Source organism: Lepidochelys kempii, chromosome 3, assembly GCF_965140285.1.
Source record: "Lepidochelys kempii isolate rLepKem1 chromosome 3, rLepKem1.hap1, whole genome shotgun sequence".
Taxonomy (NCBI): Eukaryota; Metazoa; Chordata; order Testudines; family Cheloniidae; genus Lepidochelys; species Lepidochelys kempii.
In genome coordinates this window covers 1,713,209-1,736,474 of record NC_136382.1, presented here as the reverse complement: position 1 = coordinate 1,736,474, position 23,266 = coordinate 1,713,209, and the positions used below count along the sequence as shown (strand labels likewise).

At 59.5% G+C, this 23,266-nt stretch overlaps 1 protein-coding gene across 2 annotated transcripts in view; it reads left to right on the top strand.

Moving 5' to 3' along the window:
* Positions 1-23,266, top strand: part of DPYSL5 (dihydropyrimidinase like 5) — a 100,367-nt gene that overhangs the window by 38,691 nt on the left and 38,410 nt on the right. For both annotated transcript variants that reach the window (XM_073335460.2, XM_073335461.2), the window contains exons 3-6: positions 18,035-18,193; positions 20,324-20,503; positions 20,949-21,017; positions 22,146-22,190. In XM_073335460.2, the coding sequence (XP_073191561.1) occupies positions 18,035-18,193; positions 20,324-20,503; positions 20,949-21,017; positions 22,146-22,190 (453 nt within the window). The remainder of the gene's footprint in view (positions 1-18,034; positions 18,194-20,323; positions 20,504-20,948; positions 21,018-22,145; positions 22,191-23,266) is intronic.

The window sequence follows — 23,266 nt, the reverse complement described above, 5'->3', positions numbered from 1 at the left end:
CCACGGGCCCAGTCTGGCCTAGCTAAGGTACCCTGCCTCTCCCTGTCTGTTAGATTACGTGTTACCTGCACCCACCCCACAGCAGAATTCAGGCTTTAATTCCGGAGCCGTGGGCTGCGAAGGAGCTCGGGCCCGTTGTAGTAAGAGGAGGCCCTGAAACATAAACTCTTGTATCAGAGGCCCAGTCTGAAGCCTGAACCAAAGTACTTCCAGGCAGTGTTCAGCAAAGCTGGGCTGTAAGCCAGAGGCGGGTCCCACTCACAGAAGTTGGCAAGAAAAGGTTATTAGAAGCACGTGCGCACGCAGATAAGGGCTAATGAGAGGAACTTGCGCCACGACGGCATCCGAACACAGACATAACGAGGAACTGGCAAAAGGACAACGTGATGGAGAGATTCGTTTGAACTATGATGAGTAATCTGTCCTGCAATGGTATAAAAGTAGGTCCGGGGGCGCACATCTTTGTCCAGCCTAGGGGGCAGTGGAGAGTCCCGCCCCTGACCGAGCTGTGTCCATTGCCAGGGAGAACAAATTCGTAGTATGTCCGGTAGAGTCTAAAGGGAACTATCACTGTGCTTCGTTTGACAATAAACCTGGCTCGGGTTCCTTTGTACCTTACTAAAGTCTGTGGTTTTTGGCGGTTCTCTCGGGGTCTGCTGTGTCAGCAATCTGCGCAGAGCCGGGGCAGCACACACAGAAAACACGCATGCAGCCGACTGTTATCATCATCGAACAAAAGCAAAGCACCACACCGGTAGCTACCCACGCCACCAGCTGGGATGGTTAATGACGTGTAACATCTGCCTGGAGCCTGCGGCAGCCCCATGTGAACTGCCCCCTTCATCTCAAGGAGGCACTGACTCCAAAGCCTCAGCATGGTACTTCTTGTCAGGTCCGTAAGCACTCGGTTGTGCTGGCTCGCCTGGTGACTGCGTGTGCGAAGGGCAGGAGCGGGCCTGGCCCCAGCTCTTCTCCCCACGCAGGGCTGCTGAATGAATCGCCAGTGCTCTCCACCCGCGGCCGCGGAGCCATCTCTGCCTGGCTGGGGCTGCGATGGCTCCTGGTGAGGAGGGTTGGGCTCAGCAGGGCTCCATGCAGGCTCCTCCAGCTGGGGCTGCCTGGTGGGTCTCCCTCAGGGAGCAGCAGTGGGTGCAGGAAGGGGTGGGGAGCTGTTGAGGTGGGAGGCGGTGGGGCTGGTGCGGTATCTGCCCTCTTTGCAGAGCTGGTGCTGGGGGGGAGGAGGTGGGGCTCTGCTGGGGCCGGAGCTGCTAGCCCCTTGCTCGCTCGGCTAGTGCCAGCGTGCACTTGGTGTCCCCGGAAGGGTGGGGCCGGAGCTGCTAGCCCCTTGCTCGCTCGGCTAGTGCCAGCGTGCACTTGGTGTCCCCGGAAGGGTGGGGCCGGAGCTGCTAGCCCCTTGCTCGCTCGGCTAGTGCCAGCGTGCACTTGGTGTCCCCGGAAGGGTGGGGCCGGAGCTGCTAGCCCCTTGCTCGCTCGGCTAGTGCCAGCGTGCACTTGGTGTCCCCGGAAGGGTGGGGCCGGAGCTGCTAGCCCCTTGCTCGCTCGGCTAGTGCCAGCGTGCACTTGGTGTCCCCGGAAGGGTGGGGCCGGAGCTGGTGCAGCCTGGTTAGCCGGGCAGCATCTGCCACCTCCTGCCCCGCTCGGCTCTGAGGCCCTTCCCGAGAGCATCCTGTTGTCCCAGACCTGGCTCCAGGCAGCCGGTGCTGGGGGCCGCAGAGCCCAGTGCCCAAGTGCCAGCACCCCCTGTGATGGACCTGCTGCTGCCCGCTCAACCTGTACCCAGGAACTAAGCGCCTCTGGCAGCAAAGCAGGGGCTGCAGCCGCAGGGGGCTGGGCACAGGGAGCCCCTGGTGGTTCTGCTGCCCAGGGAGCTGCAGACGCAGCCTGGAACTCAACACACACCCCCGCCCCCCGGGTGGTGGTGGGGGGCCAGTGTGCCCTCGGCTCCCCTTCTTCTGCTCTCGCTTGCACCGGCTGCTTCCGTCTGCCTGCGGTGGGCGGCTGGCTCCCGCCTCCCAGCTTCATTCAGCTGGCAGCTCGGAGCTCAGCAGAACCGACCGGGGGGGCTGCCCTGTTTGTGACCCGGGCTCTGGTTCCATGGAGGGGGCTGGGGCTGGCCTTACTGTGCAGCCTGCCTGGGCCGCAGGGACCTGGTGGCTGGTGCGTAATGGAAAGGAGGGGCTGCAGCCCGAGTCACTCTCACACCCTGCCCTCTGCTGATGCCCCCTGGCTAGTCTAGCCTCGGCTGGCCCTGCACCCCTGCTCACAGCCTGGTGTCCCTCGCACCCAGCTCTGCTGCTGCCCCTTGAGCCGAGGGCAGTGCCACTGGAAGCGTGGGCTGCTGACGAGTGGGGTAACCGCTCGCTCGCCCAGGCCCTGCTGCTGCTGTTATTGCTGAACCCGGTTCCAGGGGGAAAGGCTCAGTAGGGGGTTGCCTAGCCTGGCGCCCACCTAGTGCGCCCTGCAGGTGGGCAGAGGTGGGGGCCAGAGGCCCTGCCCCTCCCTGCACTGGGGCTGCTGCGCCCGCCATTTGTGCAGAGCAAAGCTCCCTTTTGGCCGGCTGCTGGGCGGTGTGTCATGCTTGCAGCATTACTGGGGCCGACCCACTGCTGGCTTGGCTCTGTTCCTCCTCGGCCGTCCTGCCGCCCATCTCCCCTGGCTTGCTGGGCAGCTGAAGGCAGGCAGCTGCCTCGAGCCCTTGGAGGCTGGAGCAACAAAGAGCTCCCAGGCTCTCCTGGGGCAGCTGCCTCCCGGCTACACCCACCTCCCGGCCCGGCTCCGGCGGGGAGCTCGGGCCTGGAGCGCCGGGGTGTGTCCTCTCCTGCTGTGTGAGCAGAGCGGGGACAGGGGCTGGCTCAGTACTGCTGCTGGGTGGGGCAGGATGGAGGATTCGGGCACCTTGGACCCCTTCTCAGGGTTTGCGCCCATCCCCTGCACCCGCCGCGCCTGCTACCCTTTGTGCTGGCCAGGCTGCTGCTGGGGGAGGGACCCAGAGAAGGGGTCCCCACGGATCAGCCGGGGCCTCCGCCTGCTGCCGTCTGTCCGCACCCGCCCCTTGGAGGAGCCCAGCCTGTTGCCATAGTAACCGTGCATCCCGGCTGCTTTGTGCTCAACACAATGAGTGTAAGTCGCAGGCTCCGCTCTGCAGACCCTCAGCAGGGGGGCGGGAGCCTGCCCAGCAGCTGGCCTGGGCTGTGTCTGCCCCAGAGCAGGGAGCCTGCCCTCTGCCCGGTGCGCGTGGGCAGCACTAGTGCTGTGACACGTAGCCATTAGCCCCTGTGCAGCTGCTCGCTGGGATCTCCCAGCTCAGCCCACGGCCCCTTTCCCCAGGCCCCAGCCCTGCGGCTTGTGCTCTGCTCAGGCCCGAGGGCGGGTCCAGGCTCATGGGAACTGGCTTTCAGGTGCAGGCAATTCATGCAGGGCTGGTGGGAGTCCTGCCAAGACGCCCGCAGCCCCAGCTGCAATGACCTGCGCCCGGCTTAGTGGCCTGTAGTGTTCATGTCCTGTCCTAAAGGAGCCGGTGCGCAGGGCCTGCCTTTGCCTGCAGCCCTAATGCAGGTCCAGGCCTGCCCCCCCATGCTGTGCTGCTGTCTCTCAAGCCTGATCCATAACCCCCTGTTCTTCCAGCCCTGCCAGTGCCCCTCTGCCCTGAGCAGCACCCCCTGCGCTTGCAGAGCTCAGGCAGCCAGGGGCTAGCTGGGCAGGGGCGGGGGCAGCAGGCCCCACCCCCTAGAGCAAGGGTGGGCAAACTATGGGCCGCATCTAGCCTGCCAGCCATTTTAATCTGGCCCCCAAGCTCCTGCTGTGGAGTAGGGTCTGGGGATTGCTTTGCTCCAGCCAGGGAGAAGGATTGGGGGCTGCTCCATGTGGCTCCCAGAAGCAGCAGCATGTCCCCCCCCTGCTCCTACACATAGGGGCAGCCTGGGGCCTCCGCTCCACAGGCTGCCCCCTGCCCCAAGTGCTGCCCCCACAGATCCCATTGGCCAGGAACTGCAGCCAATGGGAGCTGCAGGGGTGGCAGATGGGGCAGCACGTAGCAGAGCCCCCTGCCTGCCCCTATGCATAGGAGCCGGAGAAGGGACAAGCTGCTGCTTACGGGAGCTGCTTGAGGTAAGCGCTGCCCAGAGCCTGCACCCCTGAGCCACCTGCCCATGCCCCTGCCCCTGCCCCAGCCCTGCTCCCCCTCTACCCTCCAAACCCTTCACTCCCAGCCTGGAGCACCCTCCTGCACCCCAAACCTCTCATCCCCAGCCGGCGCCCTCACCGCCCTTCCTGCCCTAGCCCGGAGCCCCCTCCTGGACCCTAAGCTCCTTGTTTGTGGCCCCACCCCAGAGTTTGCACCCCAACCCCAATTTCATGAGCGTTCATGTCCCGCCATGCAATTTCCATACCCAGATGTGGCCCTCGGGTCAAAAAGTTTGCCCAGCCCTGCCCTAGTGCCTGTGAGGGGTGGGGGACGTCGGGTTCATCCTCAGTAGCACTTCTGACGTGGCTCAGGTGCAGGGAACCTGTCCCCCACCCCCAATGGGTGGGCAGAGCCGAGCTCCCCTTAGCCTGGGACCAGCCCCCGCCGGGGCCGTGCTGAGCTAAAATAAGCACACTGAGCTGTTCTTACGCAGGCAGGGCTCGTCCCTCCTTGCGCTGGGCCGGCTCCATGGGATGAGAAGGAGCAGACCCAAATTAGTCCAGATTAAAGACTTAGCAGGCATGGCTGCAGCAGGAGAGCTGTGGCTGCCAGCACCTTGGCTTTCAGGAGCTGGAGGAGACGCTGAGTGGGGTTTAAATCCAGCACTCCCCCCATGCCCCGGAGAATGGCTTTCCTGCCAGCTGCTGCCAAATCAGGGGGGCTGGTCCCTGCCAATGAGGACCCCGCCGCTCCCTGGCTGTGTGGCTGAGGTCCCGTCCCTTACACATACACACACACACACACACACGGGTGTGTGTGTGTAAGTGTGTTTAAATCCAGATCAGTAACAGACTAGCCAGGGAAACCTGTGAATGGCTTTGCCTGCTCCTGCCATCTGCCCCTTCCGCTGTGTGGGGCTGTGTGCCCAGCTCCGGCACTCTCACTCCCTGGGGGCTGGAGCCCCTCTCCTGGCCTGCCACAGGGCCACTGGCAGGGGTCATTTCCCACACAGGCCGGTGGAGGTGTTAGTTCTGATTGCAGCGTGGCTGGGGCAATCCAGCCTGGCCCCCGGGTTCCTACTGAGACGGCCAGACCAAGCTGCTGCCCGGGACCGCGTGCCACCCTGGCCCAGCGTGGTCGGGGCGCTGGGTGCTGGGCTTTACCTGCGGGGAGCCTGGCTCTGGGAGAACGGCCAGGGGAGCTCTCCGCCCCTTGTGGTGCTGAAATGGAGCAGGGCTCCCAGCTGCAGCGCAGGCCGAGTTCCCAGCGAGGGCCAAGGCTCGGCCAGGGGCGGTGGCTGTCAGGGCCCCCCGCTTTCTGTTCCCCTGCGCCCCACACTTCCAGCCCAGCTTCTCCTGCCTGGAATCCTAGCGATGTCACAGGCTGCTGCTAAGGGATGGGTGACGTCATCTGTATGATGTCCCAGCATGGGCTAATGGGAGGAGGCGACTAGGCTGGGGGGAGGCAGCTCGCTCGGGACTAGCCGCTCTGGCGGGAGCACTGAAGGCAGCCAGGTGCCAAAGCCTCAGCTGCTGGAATCGGGGTAGCTCCAGTGAGGTCAGCAGAGCGATGCTGATTTCCACCAGCTGCGGTCTGGCCCTGGGGCTTGTCCTCCCAGGAAGCAGGCTGGTCCCTGTGACTTGAGCTGTCAGCGCATCATCTAGGGCCAGCTGCAGGAGCGCGGGACTCGGTTAATAGAGGGCGGGCAGGCCCCAGGGAAGGAGAGTTGGAACTGGGGTAGGAGGGCATGTGCTGGTGCAGGACTGCCAGGCCCAGTTCAACGGCCCAAGCAGGGAGCAGTCCTGGGGGGCAGGACAGGGTGGCGCTGGCCTGGGCTCTTCGAGGTTCCTGTGCTACAATGAAATGCAGCCGCTGGAGAGCTGGAGCCCAGCAGCGGTGCCCAGCGCACAGCACCATAGCTCGCTGGCTTACGGGAAGTGCTCTTTGAAAACTCGTGGCGAACGGGGGAAGTCCCGGATGACTGGAAAAAGGCTAATGTAGTGCCAATCTTTAAAAAAGGGAAGAAGGAGGATCCTGGGAACTACAGGCCAGTCAGCCTCACCTGAGTCCCTGGAAAAATCATGGAGAAGGTCCTCAAAGAATCAATCCTGAAGCACTTGCATGAGAGGAAAGTGATCAGGAACAGCCAGCATGGATTCACCAAGGGAAGGTCATGCCTGACTAATCTAATCGCCTTTTATGATGAGATTACTGGTTCTGTGGATGAAGGGAAAGCAGAGGATGTATTGTTTCTTGACTTTAGCAAAGCTTTTGACACGGTCTCCCACAGTATTCTTGTCAGCAAGTTAAGGAAGTATGGGCTGGATGAATGGACTATAAGGTGGGTAGAAAGCTGGCTAGATTGTCGGGCTCAACGGGTAGTGATCAATGGCTCCATATCTCGTTGGCAGCCGGTATCAAGTGGAGTGCCCCAAGGGTCGGTCCTGGGGCCGGTTTTGTTCAATATCTTCATAAATGATCTGGAGGATGGTGTGGATTGCACTCTCAGCAAATTTGCGGATGATACTAAACTGGGAGGAGTGGTAGATACGCTGGAGGGATAGGATACAGAAGGACCTAGACAAATTGGAGGATTGGGCCAAAAGAAATCTGATGAGGTTCAATAAGGATAAGTGCAGGGTCCTGCACTTAGGACGGAAGAACCCAATGCACAGCTACAGACTAGGGACCGAATGGCTAGGCAGCAGTTCTGCGGAAAAGGACCTAGTGGTGACAGTGGACGAGAAGCTGGATATGAGTCAGCAGTGTGCCCTTGTTGCCAAGAAGGCCAATGGCATTTTGGGATGTATAAGTAGGGGCATAGCGAGCAGATCGAGGGACGTGATCGTTCCCCTCTTTTCGACATTGGTGAGGCCTCATCTGGAGTACTGTGTCCAGTTTTGGGCCCCACACTTCAAGAAGGATGTGGATAAATTGGAGAGAGTCCAGCGAAGGGCAACAAAAATGATTAGGGGACTGGAACACATGAGTTATGAGGAGAGGCTGAGGGAGCTGGGATTGTTTAGCCTGCAGAAGAGAAGAATGAGGGGGGGATTTGATAGCTGCTTTCAACTACCTGAAAGGGGGTTCCAAAGAGGATGGCTCTAGACTGTTCTCAATGGTAGCAGATGACAGAACGAGGAGTAATGGTCTCAAGTTGCAGTGGGGGAGGTTTAGATCGGATATTAGGAAAAACTTTTTCACTAAGAGGGTGGTGAAACACTGGAATGCGTTACCTAGGGAGGTGGTGGAATCTCCTTCCTTAGAGGTTTTTAAGGTCAGGCTTGACAAAGCCCTGGCTGGGATGATTTAACTGGGAATTGGTCCTGCTTCGAGCAGGGGGTTGGACTAGATGACCTTCAGGGGTCCCTTCCAACCCTGATATTCTATGATTCTAAGTGAGAGGACGGCAGATTCTGTTGGCCCTGTCGAGGGGCGCAGGAAGGCGGGGGAGCTGCGTGGGTGGAACGTGCCTGGGGCACAGGGCGGCGCAGCCTGCCTGGGGTGAGCGACAACCCAGGAGCGGGCAGGCCTTAGCTCTTGTCTCATGGGAGAGATGGCCCTTTCCACACGCACAGCAGTCACAGCCCCCTGGGCAGACCTTGGGGACAAGGGATTGCAGCTCAGACCCGCTGACTGTTCTGCCTGCCCCCGCCCCTGCTGTCCCTCGGCTGGGTGGGGCCCTGGGTTGATCTCGTCCTGCTGCCTCCCTGAGACCCGCCAGTGCCAGCCAAGCAGCTCAGGATCAGCTGAGGAGCTTTGGGGATTAGTGCAGGGCTGGGCAAGGACACGGCCAGGCCTTTGGGAGCTGAGCTGTGGGTGAGGAGTGGCTGGAGCCACCCCCATGGGCTGGGCAGGATTCTCCCCCTGGCCCTATCACACGTGCATGCAAAGCCTCCTGCTGTGCCCACAGGACAGGCCCCAGACCCCAGGAAGGGTGATAGCCTGACGCCCATTAGCCCAACAGGCACCAGGGCTAATGGCTATCAGTTGCCAGGGCATTGGACTAACGGGCCTCGGGCTAGTGGACACTTGAGCACGCAGGCACCAGGGCACTGGGTGCCAGGGATGGGGGCTAACAGGTGCCAAGGTGCTAGGCTAATAGAGAACAGGGAAATGGGCTAATGGGCATTGGGCTAATGGGTGCCAGGCTAACCAGCGCCAGCGCTAACAGGCACCAGGGCATCAGGCTAATGGGCGCCAGAGCTAATGGGCATCGGGCTAACGGGCACCTGCTATTCCAGTCCTGGGTCCCCTCCCAGCTCTGCCAGGGCCCCTCAGTTCAGATTCGGGTCCTTATTTTGGTTCTAGCCCTGCCTCCCTGGGCATTTCCCATGGGGTGGGGGCTCAGGAGGGGCCTGGGCCTGGGCCTGGGTGGTAGAGCAGGCTTCTGCACTGCCCCTCATTTCCCCAGTCCCTCTGCTAAGCCCCGGGGCAGGGTGGGGCAGGGTGGGCCTTCCAGGCACGCCCATCAGGAGCTCGCTGCCTGCCCTGCCAGGTCAGTTTGGTGCTCAGCTCACCTGCCTGCTACAGCTGAGGAGAGGCACAGCCCTGCTGGGCTTGGGGGAAGGCTGGGGGGCCCGTAGTCCCTGTTCCTGGCCCCTGGGGCTGTCTGTGCATGCTCAGCTGGTGTCTGTTCAGCCTGGCGTCTGTCCACCTGGCTCGGCGGGGTGGTGCTGCTAGTCCGCGGGGGGAGGACCTCCATGTCCAGCCGTGTGGGGCTGGGGCTGGGAGGAGCAGACTCGAGGGGTCTCTGATGTCACTGGGGGAGACTGGGGGGCTGTCGGAACAGCTCAGCTGTGGCTGCAGGGGGCTCCTGGGCACGTGTCGGCTCAGACAGAAGCCGAGGGAGAGGGAATGGTGCTGGGGGGCAGGGGGTGATGCACAAGGAGGGACGGGGGGAGGTGAGGTGACCACATGGGGGCCTGCCCTGGCATGAGTTTGCAGGGCAGCGAGCAGAATAAATTGCCGGGGGCCGTCTCGGGGGGAGATGGGCAGGGAGCAGCCAGGCCCCTGGTGCTCCCTCCACCCCCCAGCGTGAGGGGCCGTAGTTCAGGCCCAGGCTGGCAGCAGGGTGTGGCTGAGGGGAGCGCACATGGCATGGGCGGCTCTGCCCAGCCCCTGTCGGGGTGGCAGGGTGCAGCCCCTTGGCTCTCTGAGCAGATGGTGTGTCTGTGTGTCCTTCGGTCCTTGGGGTGGGAACTGGGCAGCGCTTTGGGCCCATTCCAGTGTTATTCCCGGTCCGTGCCCTGCCTGGCGCCTGGTTGCTGCTCTGGCAACCATGCAGGGCCCGAGGTTCCCTGGTGCTGCCCAGTTCCCTCCCCGTGTGGCAGGTGGGACCCAGGAAGGTGGCTGAGCTGTTCCCAGGGTCCCTCCGGTGGGCATAACTCTGAATATGAATATGAGCCCCAGGAGGATACAGGATGGGTTGAAGAGGATTACAAGGACGAATAGGAATGGAAAGAACTTGCAGCCAGAGGGAATGGGGATAGACCGGAGAATCGCACCATCACCAGGAAAAGGCAGGTCTACGTGATCGGGGACTCCTTACTGAGAAGAATAGACAGGCCTGTAACCAGAGCTGATCCAGAGAATAGAAGGGTGTGCTGTCTTCCAGGTGCTAAGATACGGGAAGTGGACCTGAGGTTGAAAAGGATCCTAAAGGGAGCGGGAAAGAATCCACTGATTGTCCTTCATGTGGGAACAAATAATACCAGTAGATTCTCACTGGAACGTATCAAGGGAGACTATGCCAGGCTGGGGAAGACGCTTAAGGAAATCAAGGCTCAGGTGATCTTCAGTGGGATTCTGCCTGTTCCTAGAGAAGGGCAACAAAGGTGTGACAAGATTATGACTATCAACAGATGGCTTAGGCAGTGGTGCTATAAGGAGGGCTTTGGCATGTATGGCCAGTGGGAGGCATTCATGGACAGAGGACAGTTCTCTCGGGATGGACTTCATCTGAGTAGGGAAGGAAATAGACTTCTAGGATGGAGGCTGGCACAACTGATTAAAAGAGCTTTAAACTAGGAATTTGGGGGAGATGCTTGGGAGATGTCCAGGTAATCTCCATGCCGGGTTTTAGCATTGAGAGGAAAGAAAAGGAAGTAAGAGAGGATACAGCTGTGGGTAGGAGGAAGGGCAGTGTAGATACCAGTCTAATAGGTCATACTGGCTGAAGAATGACCGTGCCTAATCGGGTACAGAACGTGAGTGAGGCCAAACAGCAAAAATGAAGATGTTTGTACACCAGTGCGAGGAGCCTTGGTAACAAAATGGAGGAACTAGAGGTACTGGTGCAGGAAGTGAAAGCAGATATTCTAGGGAGAACAGAAACAGGGTGGAATAGTCGTCACGACTGGACTACGGGTATTGAAGGGTATGTGCTGCTTAGGAAAGACCGAAATAAAGGTCAAGGTGGTGGAGTAGCACTGTATATCAAGGATGAGGTCGACTGTAAAGAAATAAGAAGCAATGGAATGGATAAGACTGAGTCCATCTGGGCAAAAATCACATTGGGGAAGAAAACTGCTAGAGCCGCCCCCCCCCCTCCCCGGGATAGTGCTTGGGTGTGCTAGAGACCTCTGGGATCTAATTTGGATATGGATAGAGCCCTCTTTAATGTTTTTAATGAAGTAAATACTAATGGAAACTGCGTGATCATGGGAGACTTTAACTTCCCAGATGTAGACTGGAGGACGAGTGTTAGTAATAATAATAGGGCTCAGATTTTCCTAGATGCGATAGCTCATGGATTCCTTCACCAAGTAGTTGCTGAACTGCCACAGAGTCCCTGGGCGATGCTCTGGAGCTGCTCCCCATGAAGCCAGGCAGGACTCTGGGGAAGTCTCCTCTCTGGGAGCAGCCTGTCTGCAGGACACACAGCTCACACAGCTTCCACCTTCCTGGGTCTGACCTTGGAGCATTCAGCCTCCTCTGCCCCTCCGTGTGCTTCCCACAGTGAGTCCGCTCAGGCGGGGCTCCTGGGGAAGCCAGACGGTCCTGCCCCCCAACTCCGCCGACAGACGTGACTCTCAGCCAGCCAGTAAAACAGAGGTTTATTAGACGACAGGAACATGGTCTAACACAGAGCTTGCAGGTGCAGAGAACAGGACCCCTTAGCTGGGTCCATTTTGGGGGGCAGGGAGCCAGACAACCACGTCTCCCCTTCACTCCATGTCCCAGCCAGCCCCAAACTGAAACTCTCTCCAGCCCCTCCTCCTCTGGGCTTTGTCCCTTTCCCGGGCCAGGAGGTCACCTGATTCCTTTGTTCTCCAACCCTTTAGCTCTCACCTTGCAGGGGGGAAGGGCCCAGGCCATCAGTTGCCAGGGAACAGGGTGTCGGCCATTCTCTGTGACTCGACCCCGGCACACACCTGCCCTCTAGGGCTCTGCAACCATCATACACCCTTATCCCACCCCCTAGATACTTAAGAACTGCATAGGGGAATCTGAGGCACCCCCACACTATTCAGAGAAAACATTAAGAACAGTCCCAATTCGTTACATGAACCGACTAGAGCAGATGCCATTTTAGATTTGGTTTTGATGAGTAGTGAGGGCCTCATAGAAGAAATGGTTGTAGGGGTTCAAGTGATCATGAGCTAATTCAGTTCAAACTGAACGGAAGGATAAACAAAAATAAATCTGCGACTAGGGTTTTTGATTTCAAAAGGGCTGACTTTCAAAAATTAAGGAAATTAGTTAGGGAAGTGGATTGGACTGAAGAACTTATGGATCTAAAGGCAGAGGAGGCCTGGGATTACTTCAAGTCAAAGCTTCAGAAGCTATCGGAAGCCTGCATCCCAAGAAAGGGGAAAAAATTCATAGGCAGGAGTTGTAGACCAAGCTGGATGAGCAAGCATCTCAGAGAGGTGATTAAGAAAAAGCAAAAAGCCTACAAGGAGTGGAAGAAGGGAAGGATCAGCAAGGAAAGCTACCTTACTGAGGCCGGAACATGTAGGGATAAAGTGAGACAGGCTAAAAGTCAAGTAGAGTTGGACCTTGCAAAGGGAATTAAAACCGATAGTAAAAGGTTCTATAGCCATATAAATAAGAAGAAAATAAAGAAAGAAGAAGTGGGACCGCTAAACACTGAGGATGGAGTGGAGGTCAAGGATAATCTAAGCATGCCCCAATATCTAAACAAATACTTTGCCTCAGTCTTTAATAAGGCTAAAGAGGATCTTAGGGATAATGGTAGCATGACAAATGGGAATGAGGATATGGAGGTAGACATTACCATATCTGAGGTAGAAGCGAAACTCGAACAGCTTAATGGGACTAAATCGGGGGGCCCAGATAATTTTCATCCAAGAATATTAAAGGAATTGGCACACGAAATTGCAAGCCCATTACCAAGAAGTTTTAATGAATCTGTAAACTCAGAGGTTGTACGTATGACTAGAGAATTGCTAACATAGTTCCTATTTTTAAGAAAGGGGAAAAAAAGGTGATCCGGGTAGCTACAGGCCTGTTAGTTTGACATCTGTAGTATGCAAGGACTTGGAAAAAATTTTGAAGGAGAAAGTAGTTAAAGACATTGAAGTCAATGGTAAATGGGACAAAATAAAACATGGTTTTACAAAAGGTAGATCGTGCCAAACCAACCTGATCTCCTTCTTCGAGAAAGTAACAGATGTTTTAGACAAAGGAAACGCAGTGGATCTAATTGACCTAGATTTCAGTAAGGCGTTTGATACGATGCCACACGGGGAATTATTAGTTAAATTGGAAAAGATGGGGATCAATATGAAAATTGAAAGATAAGGATTGATAAGGAATTGGTTAAAAGGGAGACTACAGCGGATCATACTGAAAGGTGAACTGTCAGACTGGAGGGAGGTTACCAGTGGAATTCCTCAGGGATCGGTTTTGGGACCAATCTTATTTAATCTTTTTATTACTGACCTTGGCACAAAAAGCAGGAATGTGCTAATAAAGTTTGTGGATGATACAAAGCTGGGAGGTATTGCCAATTTAGAGAAGGACCGGGATATCATACAGGAGGATCTGGATGACCTTGTAAACTGGAGTAATAGTGATAGGATGAAATTTAATAGTGAGAAGTGTAAGGTCATGCATTTAGGGATTAATAACAAGAATTTTAGTTATAAACTGGGGACGCATCAATTAGAAGTAACGGAGGAGAAGAAGGACCTTGGAGTATTGGTTGACCACAGGATGACTATGAGCTGCCAATGTGATATGGCCGTGAAAAAAGCTAATGAGGTCTTAGGATGCATCAGGCGAGGTATTTCCAGTAGAGATGAGGTTTTAGTACCATTATACAAGGCACAGGTGAGACCTCTCCTGGAATAGTGTGTGCAGTTCTGGTCTCCCATGTTTAAGAAGGATGAATTCAAACTTGAACAGGTACAGAGAAGGGCTACTAGGATGATCCGAGGAATGGAAAACTTGTCTTATGAAAGGAGACTCAAGGAGCTTGGCTTGTTTAGCCTAACTAAAAGAAGATTGAGGGGAGATATGATTGCTCCCTATGAATATATCAGAGGGATAAATACCGGAGAGGGAGAGGAATTATTTAAGCTCAGTACCAATATGGACACAAGAACAAATGGATATAAACTGGCCATCGGGAAGTTTAGACGAGAAATTAGACAAAGGTTTTTAACCATCAGAGGAGTGAAGTTTTGGAATAGCCTTCCAAAGGAAGCAGTGGGGGCAAAAGATCCTATCTGGCTTTAAGATTAAACTCGATAAGTTTATGGAGGAGATGGTATGATGGGATAACAAGATTTTGGCAATTAATTGATCTTTAACTATTCATGGTAAATAGGCCCAGTGGCTTGTGATGGGATGTTAGATGGGGTGGGATCTGAGTTACTACAGAGAATTCTTTCCTGGGTATCTGGCTGGTGAATCTTGCCCACATGCTCAGGGTTCAGCTGATCACCATATTTGGGGTCAGGAAGGAATTTTCCTCCAGGGCAGATTGGAAGAGGCCCTGGGGATTTTTCCTCTTCCTCTGCAGCATGGGGCACAGGTCACTTGCTGGAGGATTCTCTGCGCTTTGAAGTCTTTAAACTATGATTTGAGGACTTCAATAGCTCAGACATAGGTGAGAGGCTTTTTGCAAGAGTGGATGGGTGAGATTCTGTGGCCTGCATTGTGCAGGAGGTCAGACTAGATGATCATAATGGTCCCTTCTGACCTTAATATTTATGACTCTATGAGCACTGGCTTTCCTCTGCCAGTGCATTGCCCGTTTCCCCTGGTTTGGTTGGCCCCAAAGTCCCTCAGCAACCCCCAGCCTTGACTGGCCTGTAGCGCCACCATTCGCAGTCGGGCTGCTCGGCACGTTGGCCAGGCCGCGGTGGGGTTTCGAGAAGAGCCAGGTGATGATGCTGTGTGGGGTGGGGGTAGGTGGAGGCCAGGGCTGAGGTTCTGCCAGCTCCCGCTGAGCAGGGGTCCCTTCGTTGCTCCCTCTCAGCGGGGGCATGATGAGATCCCCCACCCCGGCTGCAGGGCAGGGTGACTCTTTCCATGTTCACCTGCCCAGTGGGGTGTGTCCTTTACCCTGAGCCGTGGCCCCGAGCCAGCCCACGTCCCCTCCGGACAGAGCTTGGGCAGGCTGCTCTGGAGGGTGCTCCCTGCGAGTCGGCTGTGGAGCATCATGAGCAGCACCTGGCACTCGTGCCCCGGAATTGCCCAGCTGCCATCCCTGGGGAGGTGGCAGACTTGGTCATGACCTGAAAGCCCTACATGGACTGGTCCAACCCCCGCATGCCCCATGACCAGCAGCAGAGCACCCCGGGCAGGAGAGGGAGCTGCTGGCAGGGCCTCTTCTGGGCTCCCTCCCCAGCCTGTCAGCCCCCAGCGCCCGAGTGCCAGGCCTGGCTGCACCAGTGGCTCTGGGCCGGGCTGAGCTGGCCGGGCAGGGCTCCGGCCCATGAACTGGAGGGCAGCTGGGGGGCTTCCTTCAGGTGCTGACGTGTGGTGCAATGCCTGGAGGCTTGGGGTGGGGCACTGCTGGCGTGGGGTCTGCAGAGTACCCGGGGTGGGGGCTGGTGTTGGATACCCAGGGAGGTGGGGGGCTCGGTTCTTGTGCATTGGGGGTGCTGAGATGAGAGAGTGTGCGTGTGTGCACGCGCACTGAGAGTGTTTTGCTCAGGACGTAGACGTGCTGCTGCCTGTGAGCAGTGATGGGGAGCTGTCCGGGGGCTCCCCCCTCCTCTCCCTGTGGCTCCCCCGGTGCTGCTGGAGCACAAATCTCCTGGGCCGTGCACGGGAGCTCCTGCCGGCTGGGGGCACATGGCCGACAGGTCTGGGGGGGCTCCCGGTTCCTGTAGAAGGCTTGTTCCGTGGCCTACCAGGCCTCTTAGCACCTGGGAGTGGGTGTGTCATAGAAGGTCAGGGTTGGAAGAGACCCCAAGAGTTCATCTAGTCCAACCCCCTGCTCAAAGCAGGACCAACCCCAGCTAAATCATCCCAGCCAGGGCTTTGTCAAGCCGGGCCTTTAAAACCTCTAAGGAAGGAGATTCCACCACCTCCCTAGGTGACCCATTGCAGTGCTTCACCACCCTCCTAGTGAAATAGTGTTTCCTAATATCCCACCTAGACCTCCCCCACTGCAACTTGAGACCATTACTCCTCGTTCTGTCATCTGCTACCACTGAGAACAGCCGAGCTCCATCCTCTTTGGAACCCCCTTCTGGTAGTTGAAGGCTGCTATCAAATCCCCCCTCATTCTTCTCTTCTGCAGATGAAATAACTCCAGTTTCCTCAGCCTCTCCTCATAAGTCATGTGCCCCAGTCCCCTAATCATTTTTGTTGCCCTTCGCTGGACTCTTTCCAATTTATCCACATCCTTTCTTTAGTGGGGGGCCCAAAACTGGACGCAATACTCCAGGTGTGACCTCACCAGTGCCCAGTAGAGGGGAATAATCACTTCCCTCCATCTGCTGGCAGTGCTCCTACTAATACAGCCCTATATGCCGTTGGCCTTCTTGGCAACAAGGGCACAGTGTTGACTCATATCCAGCTTCTGGCCCATTGCAATCCCTAGGTCCTTTTCTGCAGAACTGCCGCTTAGCCAGTTGGTCCCCAGCCTGTAGCGGTGCATGGGATTCTTCCTTCCTAAGTGCAGGACTCTGGACTTGTCCTTGTTGAACCTCATCAGATTTCTTTTGTTCCAATCCTCCAATTTGTCTAGGTCACTCTGGACCTGTAACGGGGCGGCGACTCACCCCTGCGGCGCCTTCTGCTGGTCGTCCAGGGAATTAGCGTTCCAGCCTCTGGAGTGCCCTCTGCAGGCGGTGTCCCGCTTGCCACTGGCCCCCCTGTCCCTCCTGGACCCTGGTGACCCTTTTACCCAGGGTGCTGCCCCCTGGCAGTACCCCCACAGTCTCTGGGTCTCCCCACCTTGGGGAACCCCCACCCACTATCCCCACCTCGCCTCAGTCTTTGGCCACTGCCAGTCACCATTGAGCCCCCGCACACTGGGGCAGACTGCAGTGTATAAGCCAATCATCACAGGCAAGGGGAGTTTGGACCTGCTGTCTCTGCCTACCCATGGGCTGCCCCCTGTAACCCCAGTACCTATCGGGCCTTACCCTAGGCCTGCAGCCTGGGGGGTTTCCAGGCCGGAGCTCCTCAGCTCCCTTGGCCTTCCCCCAGGCCTGCTCCACCTCCGGTACCCAGGTACGCTCCCCAGCCGCCAGGCCCATCTCCCTCCACAGCTAAAGGAGACTCTGTCTGCTCCTGGCCTGCTGCCCTCTGATATGGGCCAGCTGAGCCTGCTTCCCCAATCAGCCTGGGAACTGCTTGCTCCCAGCCACATTCCTCTCCTGGGCTGCTGTAAGCCCTTTAAGGCCGGAGCGGGTGACCCCGCCGCTACAGGACCCTATCCCTACCCTCCGCGTATCTACCTCTCCCCCCAGCTTAGCGTCATCTGCGGACTGGCTGAGGGTGCAATCCAGCCCATCCTCCAGATCAGTTCTGAAGATGTTGAACAAAACCGGCCCCAGGACCAACCCCTGGGACACTCCACTTGATACCAGCTGCCAGCTCGACATTGAGCTTAGCACTGCCGGGGTCTGTGCTGGGCAGCTGTGGTCGGGGGCAGGGGCGGGGACCGCTGAGCTATGGCTGCTCCCCACCCCCTCTGCCAGCTGGGCCTCACACTGCAGGCTGGACTCTGGGGTGCATAGGAACCTCCCAGGGAGAGTCCAGCTGCTCTGGGGCCATCTTTGCAGCCCCTGCCTCTGGCTGTGCAGGGAGCCAGCCAGATGACTCCTTCCAGCCTGGCCATGCTCGTGGGGGGAGCCAGCGTTCCCCATCCTGACTGGACTTCAGCCAGTGCCCACGGCCTGCTCCGGCTTGCTTGGCCCTAGCCTGGCTGAATGGTTCAGGGGTAGCAGGCTGGCCCCTTGCTGGGCTGACTCGCCAGAACTCCCGGCTGCCTTGCAGAGACAGACCTACCCCTGGGTAGGGCACTAGCCTGGGGCTCGGGAGAGCAGGTCTCAATCCCCACCTGTCCAGGCCCTGCCCTGCACACAGGGGGTGTGAGGAGAGAGACACCACTGGCTGGGTGATGCTCGGAGACTGCAGTGCTGGGGGCCATAGATGTACCTGGATTCGTAGGACAAGACAGAGCAACCGATAGCCATTTACTGTAGGACCTAGAGAAAACTCGTTTTTTCTTCCCTCCCATTAGCTGGGTGTCTGAGCGTGTTCCCACAGCCTCTCCTCAGAGCGGTGTCTGGATCAGGGCGAGCAGGTGATCAAACAAGCCCCACAGAGCTGTGGGTTGCAACCTGGGGGCCAGCTGGGTTCACCGAGGGCAGGACGATGCCCTTTGCTCAGCCCAGTGTAAACTCCCTGCTGCCCTGACCAGCATGACTCGAGCCCCTCTCCTGTCCTCCGCAGGCTGCTCTGGTTGGAGGGACGACCATGGTCATCGGCCACGTGCTGCCCGACAGGGAGACCTCCCTCCTGGACGCCTACGAGAAGTGCCGGAGCCTGGCCGACCCCAAGGTCTGCTGTGACTACGCCCTGCACATGGGCATCACCTGGTGGGCCCCCAAGGTGAGCGAGGACCCCAGTGCTCGGTCTGGCGAGGGGCCAGTGGCCAGGCTGCAGGGGCTCATGCCGCATGCCTGCACCCCCGCCCCCCATCTCTCGGCGGCTGGTTCTCTCCCATCCCTGTTACTGTCTGTATTGCACTGGCAGCTCCTGGGCCAGCCGTTCACAGGGACAGGAACCCTGAAAACATGCCCAGGGGCTGAGCCCTCCTGAGTCCTTTCCTCCTGCCTTGGCATGGGACCCCAGCTGCCTCGTGAGTGCCCCACTGAGATCCCCGCTGGGGGACGGGCACTGTGGCAGTGGGTGCTGGCTCTGCAGAGCTGGGCTGGGGGTGGCTTCTGGGTGGGGCAATGCATTTGGACTGAGGCTGGTTCATGGGGTGGCCATGAGCTGGGACAGCCCAGGCCTGAGCCGTGGCACATGCCCCAGGGCCAGAGCGACCCCCCCAGCAGCCCCAAGGAGAGCTGCTCCCCCACCAGGACCTTGCCTAACAGCAAGGGGGCTGCGGTGCCCCGGTGCTGCTGGGGGCCGGCTGGGAGTCTCAGGCCCTCGCCAGGTGCCCCCATGGGAGGGCGTGCCACGGTGTATGAGCAAATGGGGCCCTGGGCCAGGAGAACAGCTGCTGGGGCCCGGGCTACCTGCCACCCTGGCCAGGCTGCCCCAGCTGCTTAGCTGCTGTTTGGGTTGTTTTGTATGAGCCCCCTGCCCCTCCCCCAGCCCCAGGCTCTGCTCTGAGCTGTCTGTACCCGCCGCTAACCCCACACAGCAGCAGCCGCTCACCCGCTAGCCATGGGCTGCTCAGCCGGCCCCGGTGCCGCAGACTGACACGGGCTGTGCCCTCCACACCCCGCTGGCCCCAGCACAGGTGGCAGGATGCTGGCCCAAGCCCCGTGCGCTCCTGGCATCAGTGGAGTCGGGGAATGCCCAGCATGGGGGTGACCGAGTGAGCCTTGGACGAGAGGTTGAACCATGCGCCCACATGTTGGTGCTGACAGCTGCAGCCTGGCCTTCGCCAGCTCTCTCCAGCCCCAGATTCCCAGCCCTTCGTCCGTCCCTTTGTGCCGTGTGGCTGCGGGAGCTCCCATGGTGCTTTGCATGAGTTGGGCTTGGGGTGCAGTTGGTTTACCCCTACCCCAGAGCAGGCTGCATGCCAGGGCTACCCCCGGGCACCAGGCTCTTCCTGTATAGGACCTTCTCCAGCCACAGCTCTTAGCTGGTCTGTGTCTGTCCCTGGGCAGCTAACACAGCGCTCTCCCTGCTCTCAGGCATCGCCAGTACGCCAGCCCCAGCGGGGGGGTCGCCCTGGCCAATGTTTGCTGCAGCTCCCCCAGCATGGGATCGTGGGATTCTTGGGGGGCAGGCCTGGCCCCTGGGCTGCTGCTCGGGGCCCCAGCGGTTCTGCACTTGCGATCACAAGCCCAAGAGCTCCTGCTGCCCTGTGCTGACATGCCCCCCGCCGACATGCCCTTGGTCAGAGGTTCTCAACTTTTTTCTTTCTGAGCCCCCCCAACATGCTATAAAAACTCCATGGCCCACCTGGGCCACAACAACTGGTTTTCTGCATATAAAAGCCGGGGCCGGCTTTAGGGAGTAGCAAGCAGGGCAGTTGCCTGGGGCCCCATGCCACAGGGGGCCCCAGGAAGTTGCATTGCTCAGGCTTCAGCCCCATGCGTTGGGGCTTTAGCTTTCTGCCCTGGACCACAGCAAGTCTAATGCTGGCCTTGCTTGGAGGCCCCCCTGAAACCTGCTCAAGGCCCCCTAGGGGCCCCGGACCCCTGGTTGAGAACCACTGCCCTAGGTCTTCCGGTGACAGCCGTTTGAATGGCTGCACTGTCCGCCATTGGGCCTGAGTTGGCTGATTTGTCCGTGTGCCAGTCTGCATGGGACTGGCTCTCCCGCACACCCTAGGTCCTGTGACAGCCGTTTGAGCGGCTTGCTGCTGGTGCGGGGCCGAGCACGGCTGGTGTCTGGCCCCCCTAACCTGGTGGCACACTTGATCTTGCTAGAGGGCAGGTGGAGGGATGGGTTCTGCTCTGCCCATGGGGCCCAGTCCTGTGGGAGCATGCCCAGCCCCACGGCAGATGGCCGGCCTGGCCGTGCCTGTCCTTCACCCTGCCTCCCGTGGCCCGGCAGGTGAAGTCGGAGATGGAGAGCCTGGTGCGGGAGAAGGGGGTGAACTCCTTCCAGATGTTCATGACCTACAAGGACCTGTACATGCTGCGGGACAGCGAGCTCTACCAAGTCTTCCTCGCCTGCAAGGACATTGGTGCCATCGCCCGGGTGCACGCTGAGAACGGGGAGCTGGTGACAGAGGTGAGCACACGTGGGCTGCGCCGGGGCAGACGCTGTCGAGGATTGTGGCTGGAGAGCTGGGGGCTCTTGGTGAGCTCGTGCTGAGAAATGTGTACCTCGGACGGGCACAGCTGAGCCCCATGCTGCTCCCCGCCCCCCAGAGGGTTGGTTTGTAATTCGTCAGCAAGTGCCAGTCTTGGAGCCCATGGTCGGCTTTAGTGGGGTGCTCAGGACGAGGGGCAAGGCGGCTGTGGGGAGAGGAGCTGTCTCTGCCCACACACGGGCCGTTCAGGTACAGGGGGCTGGGCCCCAAATGTGTCTAGGCCGCTGGGGCCCAGCTAGGCCGAGGGGACAGAGAAGGGATTCAGGGCAGCCTGTACCCACTCAGACTGACCCAGGCTCTGCTGGGCCTGGGCTCCCTGCTCCTGCTCTCGGCTCTTCCCACCAACTCCCTGTTCTCTCCCAGGGCGCGAAGGAGGCGCTGGATTTGGGCATCACGGGACCAGAGGGAATCGAGATCAGCCGACCGGAGGAGGTGAGGCCTGCGCTGGGCTCCCCTGCCCTCTCCGTGGGCGGCAGCAGGCAGGGCTCCAGACCTTGGAAGATGAGCGACAGGGCCCGCAGCTAGGGGTTCCCATCACTCCCCCCGGGGCCCCATCCTGGCTAGACCAGCCCTTCTGGGTTTGCTGGCAGCTCTCTGCTCTCCCAGCCGCCCCTCAGTGCTCGTCCCCAGCCCTTAGCTCCTGCTGGGTGCTGCGATGGAGTGTGCCGGGCACCCCAGCCCGAAGGCCGCTCAAGTGCAGGCTCCCCACAGCCTGGGACACTCCAGCAAGCGTGGCCCCATCCGGCTCCCTGCCACGCTGGCTCATTCCAGCCACGCTGGCTCATTCCAGCCACGCTGCTTCTGTTGGCGGGCCCTGGCGCCCCACCCGCCTGTGCCTGGATGAGCTGTGTCCATGTGCTGCAGCACGGCTCTGTGAGCACTCGGCCTCGCCCTGCAGACTGCCTGCTGGCCAGGGGGGGTCTCCGCCCCAGCCCCCTCCCAGCCACGTGGTGGGGAGCATTGGCTGCCCCAGCCCCTCCCAGCTGCCGGGGGGAGTGGCCGTCCTGCTCCTTCCCCTTTCCCACCCTCTTGTGCTGTCCCTGCCCTACTAACTGCCTTACCCCGCCCCGTCCTGGGGGTGAGCGCCCCCCACCCTGCTGTGCCCCACCCCCAGCCGGGCACTGAGCCTCTGGACCCCTCCAGCTGTGTCCAGCTGCTCTGTGATCCAGCCATTGCCTGGCTGGGCAGGAATCTAGCCAGCCTGTTCTCAGTGTCTGCTGAGCACTCACCCTGGGGTGACCAGGGCCCTGCGGGCTGCTGTCTCCTTGACTGGGGGCTGGTCAGGCGGGCTGTGGGGCAGGAAGGCCGGGTCCCCCGGTCATGGAGCAGGCTCTTTGGGAGCTGCACCGACAGGGGGCCATGTAGTTTCCTCACTAGAGAACGGTGATTTCCCATCACACCAAGCATGGGGGCCAGCTTTGGGGGAACGGTCTCCAAGCCCTGCTGTGGGAGCCGCAGTGCAGGGTTCTCTGGATGGGGGACCGGGTAGATCCCCCAGAGGTGGGGCTGTCGCGGGTGGTCTGCACTCAGCAGAGCGTCACCGTCTTTTCTGTCCCCCAGCTGGAGGCTGAAGCCACGCACCGTGTGATCACCATCGCCAACCGGGTGAGTGCCCCCAGGACACCCCCCCACACACACACACAGCACCCCTGATCTGGGCACGGTCAGAGCTCTCTGCCCCCGTCCTGAGCCCTCCTCCCTCCCGGGCTGCCCAGCAGGGAGTGCCCCTGCTGGCCATGCTGCCCTCCATTCCCCCCCGCCTCCACTCAGCCCCTCTTGGAGCTGTGGGGCCGGGCCCTCAGCAGGAAGCTTGCAATGGCCCCTCCTCCCCCATTCCCCGCACTGGTCCCACTTGCGAGTGCCCTGCCATTCCAGCCCCACGCTGTGCTGCTTGGTCAGTCTGTGCCAGAATACCTGGGTCCCAGCTCTCGGCTGTAACAGACAGGACCCACCTCACCACCCTAACCGGCAGTGGAGCTGGTGCTGGCCCAAAGCCCAGCTGTGCTCACGATGGCATGGCTGGGGTACAGGGCCCTGGCTGCGGCGGGAGGTGGGGTGGAGCTGGATTCTTGCCCCACCTCCCTGCAACTGTAACCCACCCCCTCCCCCCAGCCCTGGTTCTTGGCCGGATCCTGAGCCAGGCCCGGGCAGGGGATGGGCACTGCCCAAGGGTGGGAGCAGGGAGCTGGGGATCAGTCCAGGGGCAGCAGTGGTAGGCGTCAGCGGGGATTTTTTGGAGAAGGCAGGATCCTGTCTGTTGGGGGGAGGGGTTTCTTGTGTGTTTGGTGCCCCATCTGTCCCTGGGACCCTGCCTGCACTGGGCTGCCTGCCCCATGGACACAGCCTGTCTGACCCTGGAGCCCAGGGCCCCCTGCCCTTGCTGGGCTGCCTGCCCCCTGGAGATGGCCTGTCCATCCTTGGAGCCCTTGGTGACGTTGTCTGTGGGCACAGGGCCATGGCGGCTCCCTGAGTGGCTCCCCGGGCGGCGCCCCCGCCCAAAGGGATTGCTGTGCTCTAGTGGGGGGTGCAGGGGCAGAGGTGAGCTGGGCTCTCACCTTCCCATGGACCGGAGCCCTCGGTGTGAGCCGGGCGGGCAGGCGGGGGGCCGTGTGCCCTGGCTGGGGGCGCCTGGCAGGGCAGGCTGAGCCAGCTGGCACCGGTGCTGAGACCTGTGCTGTCGT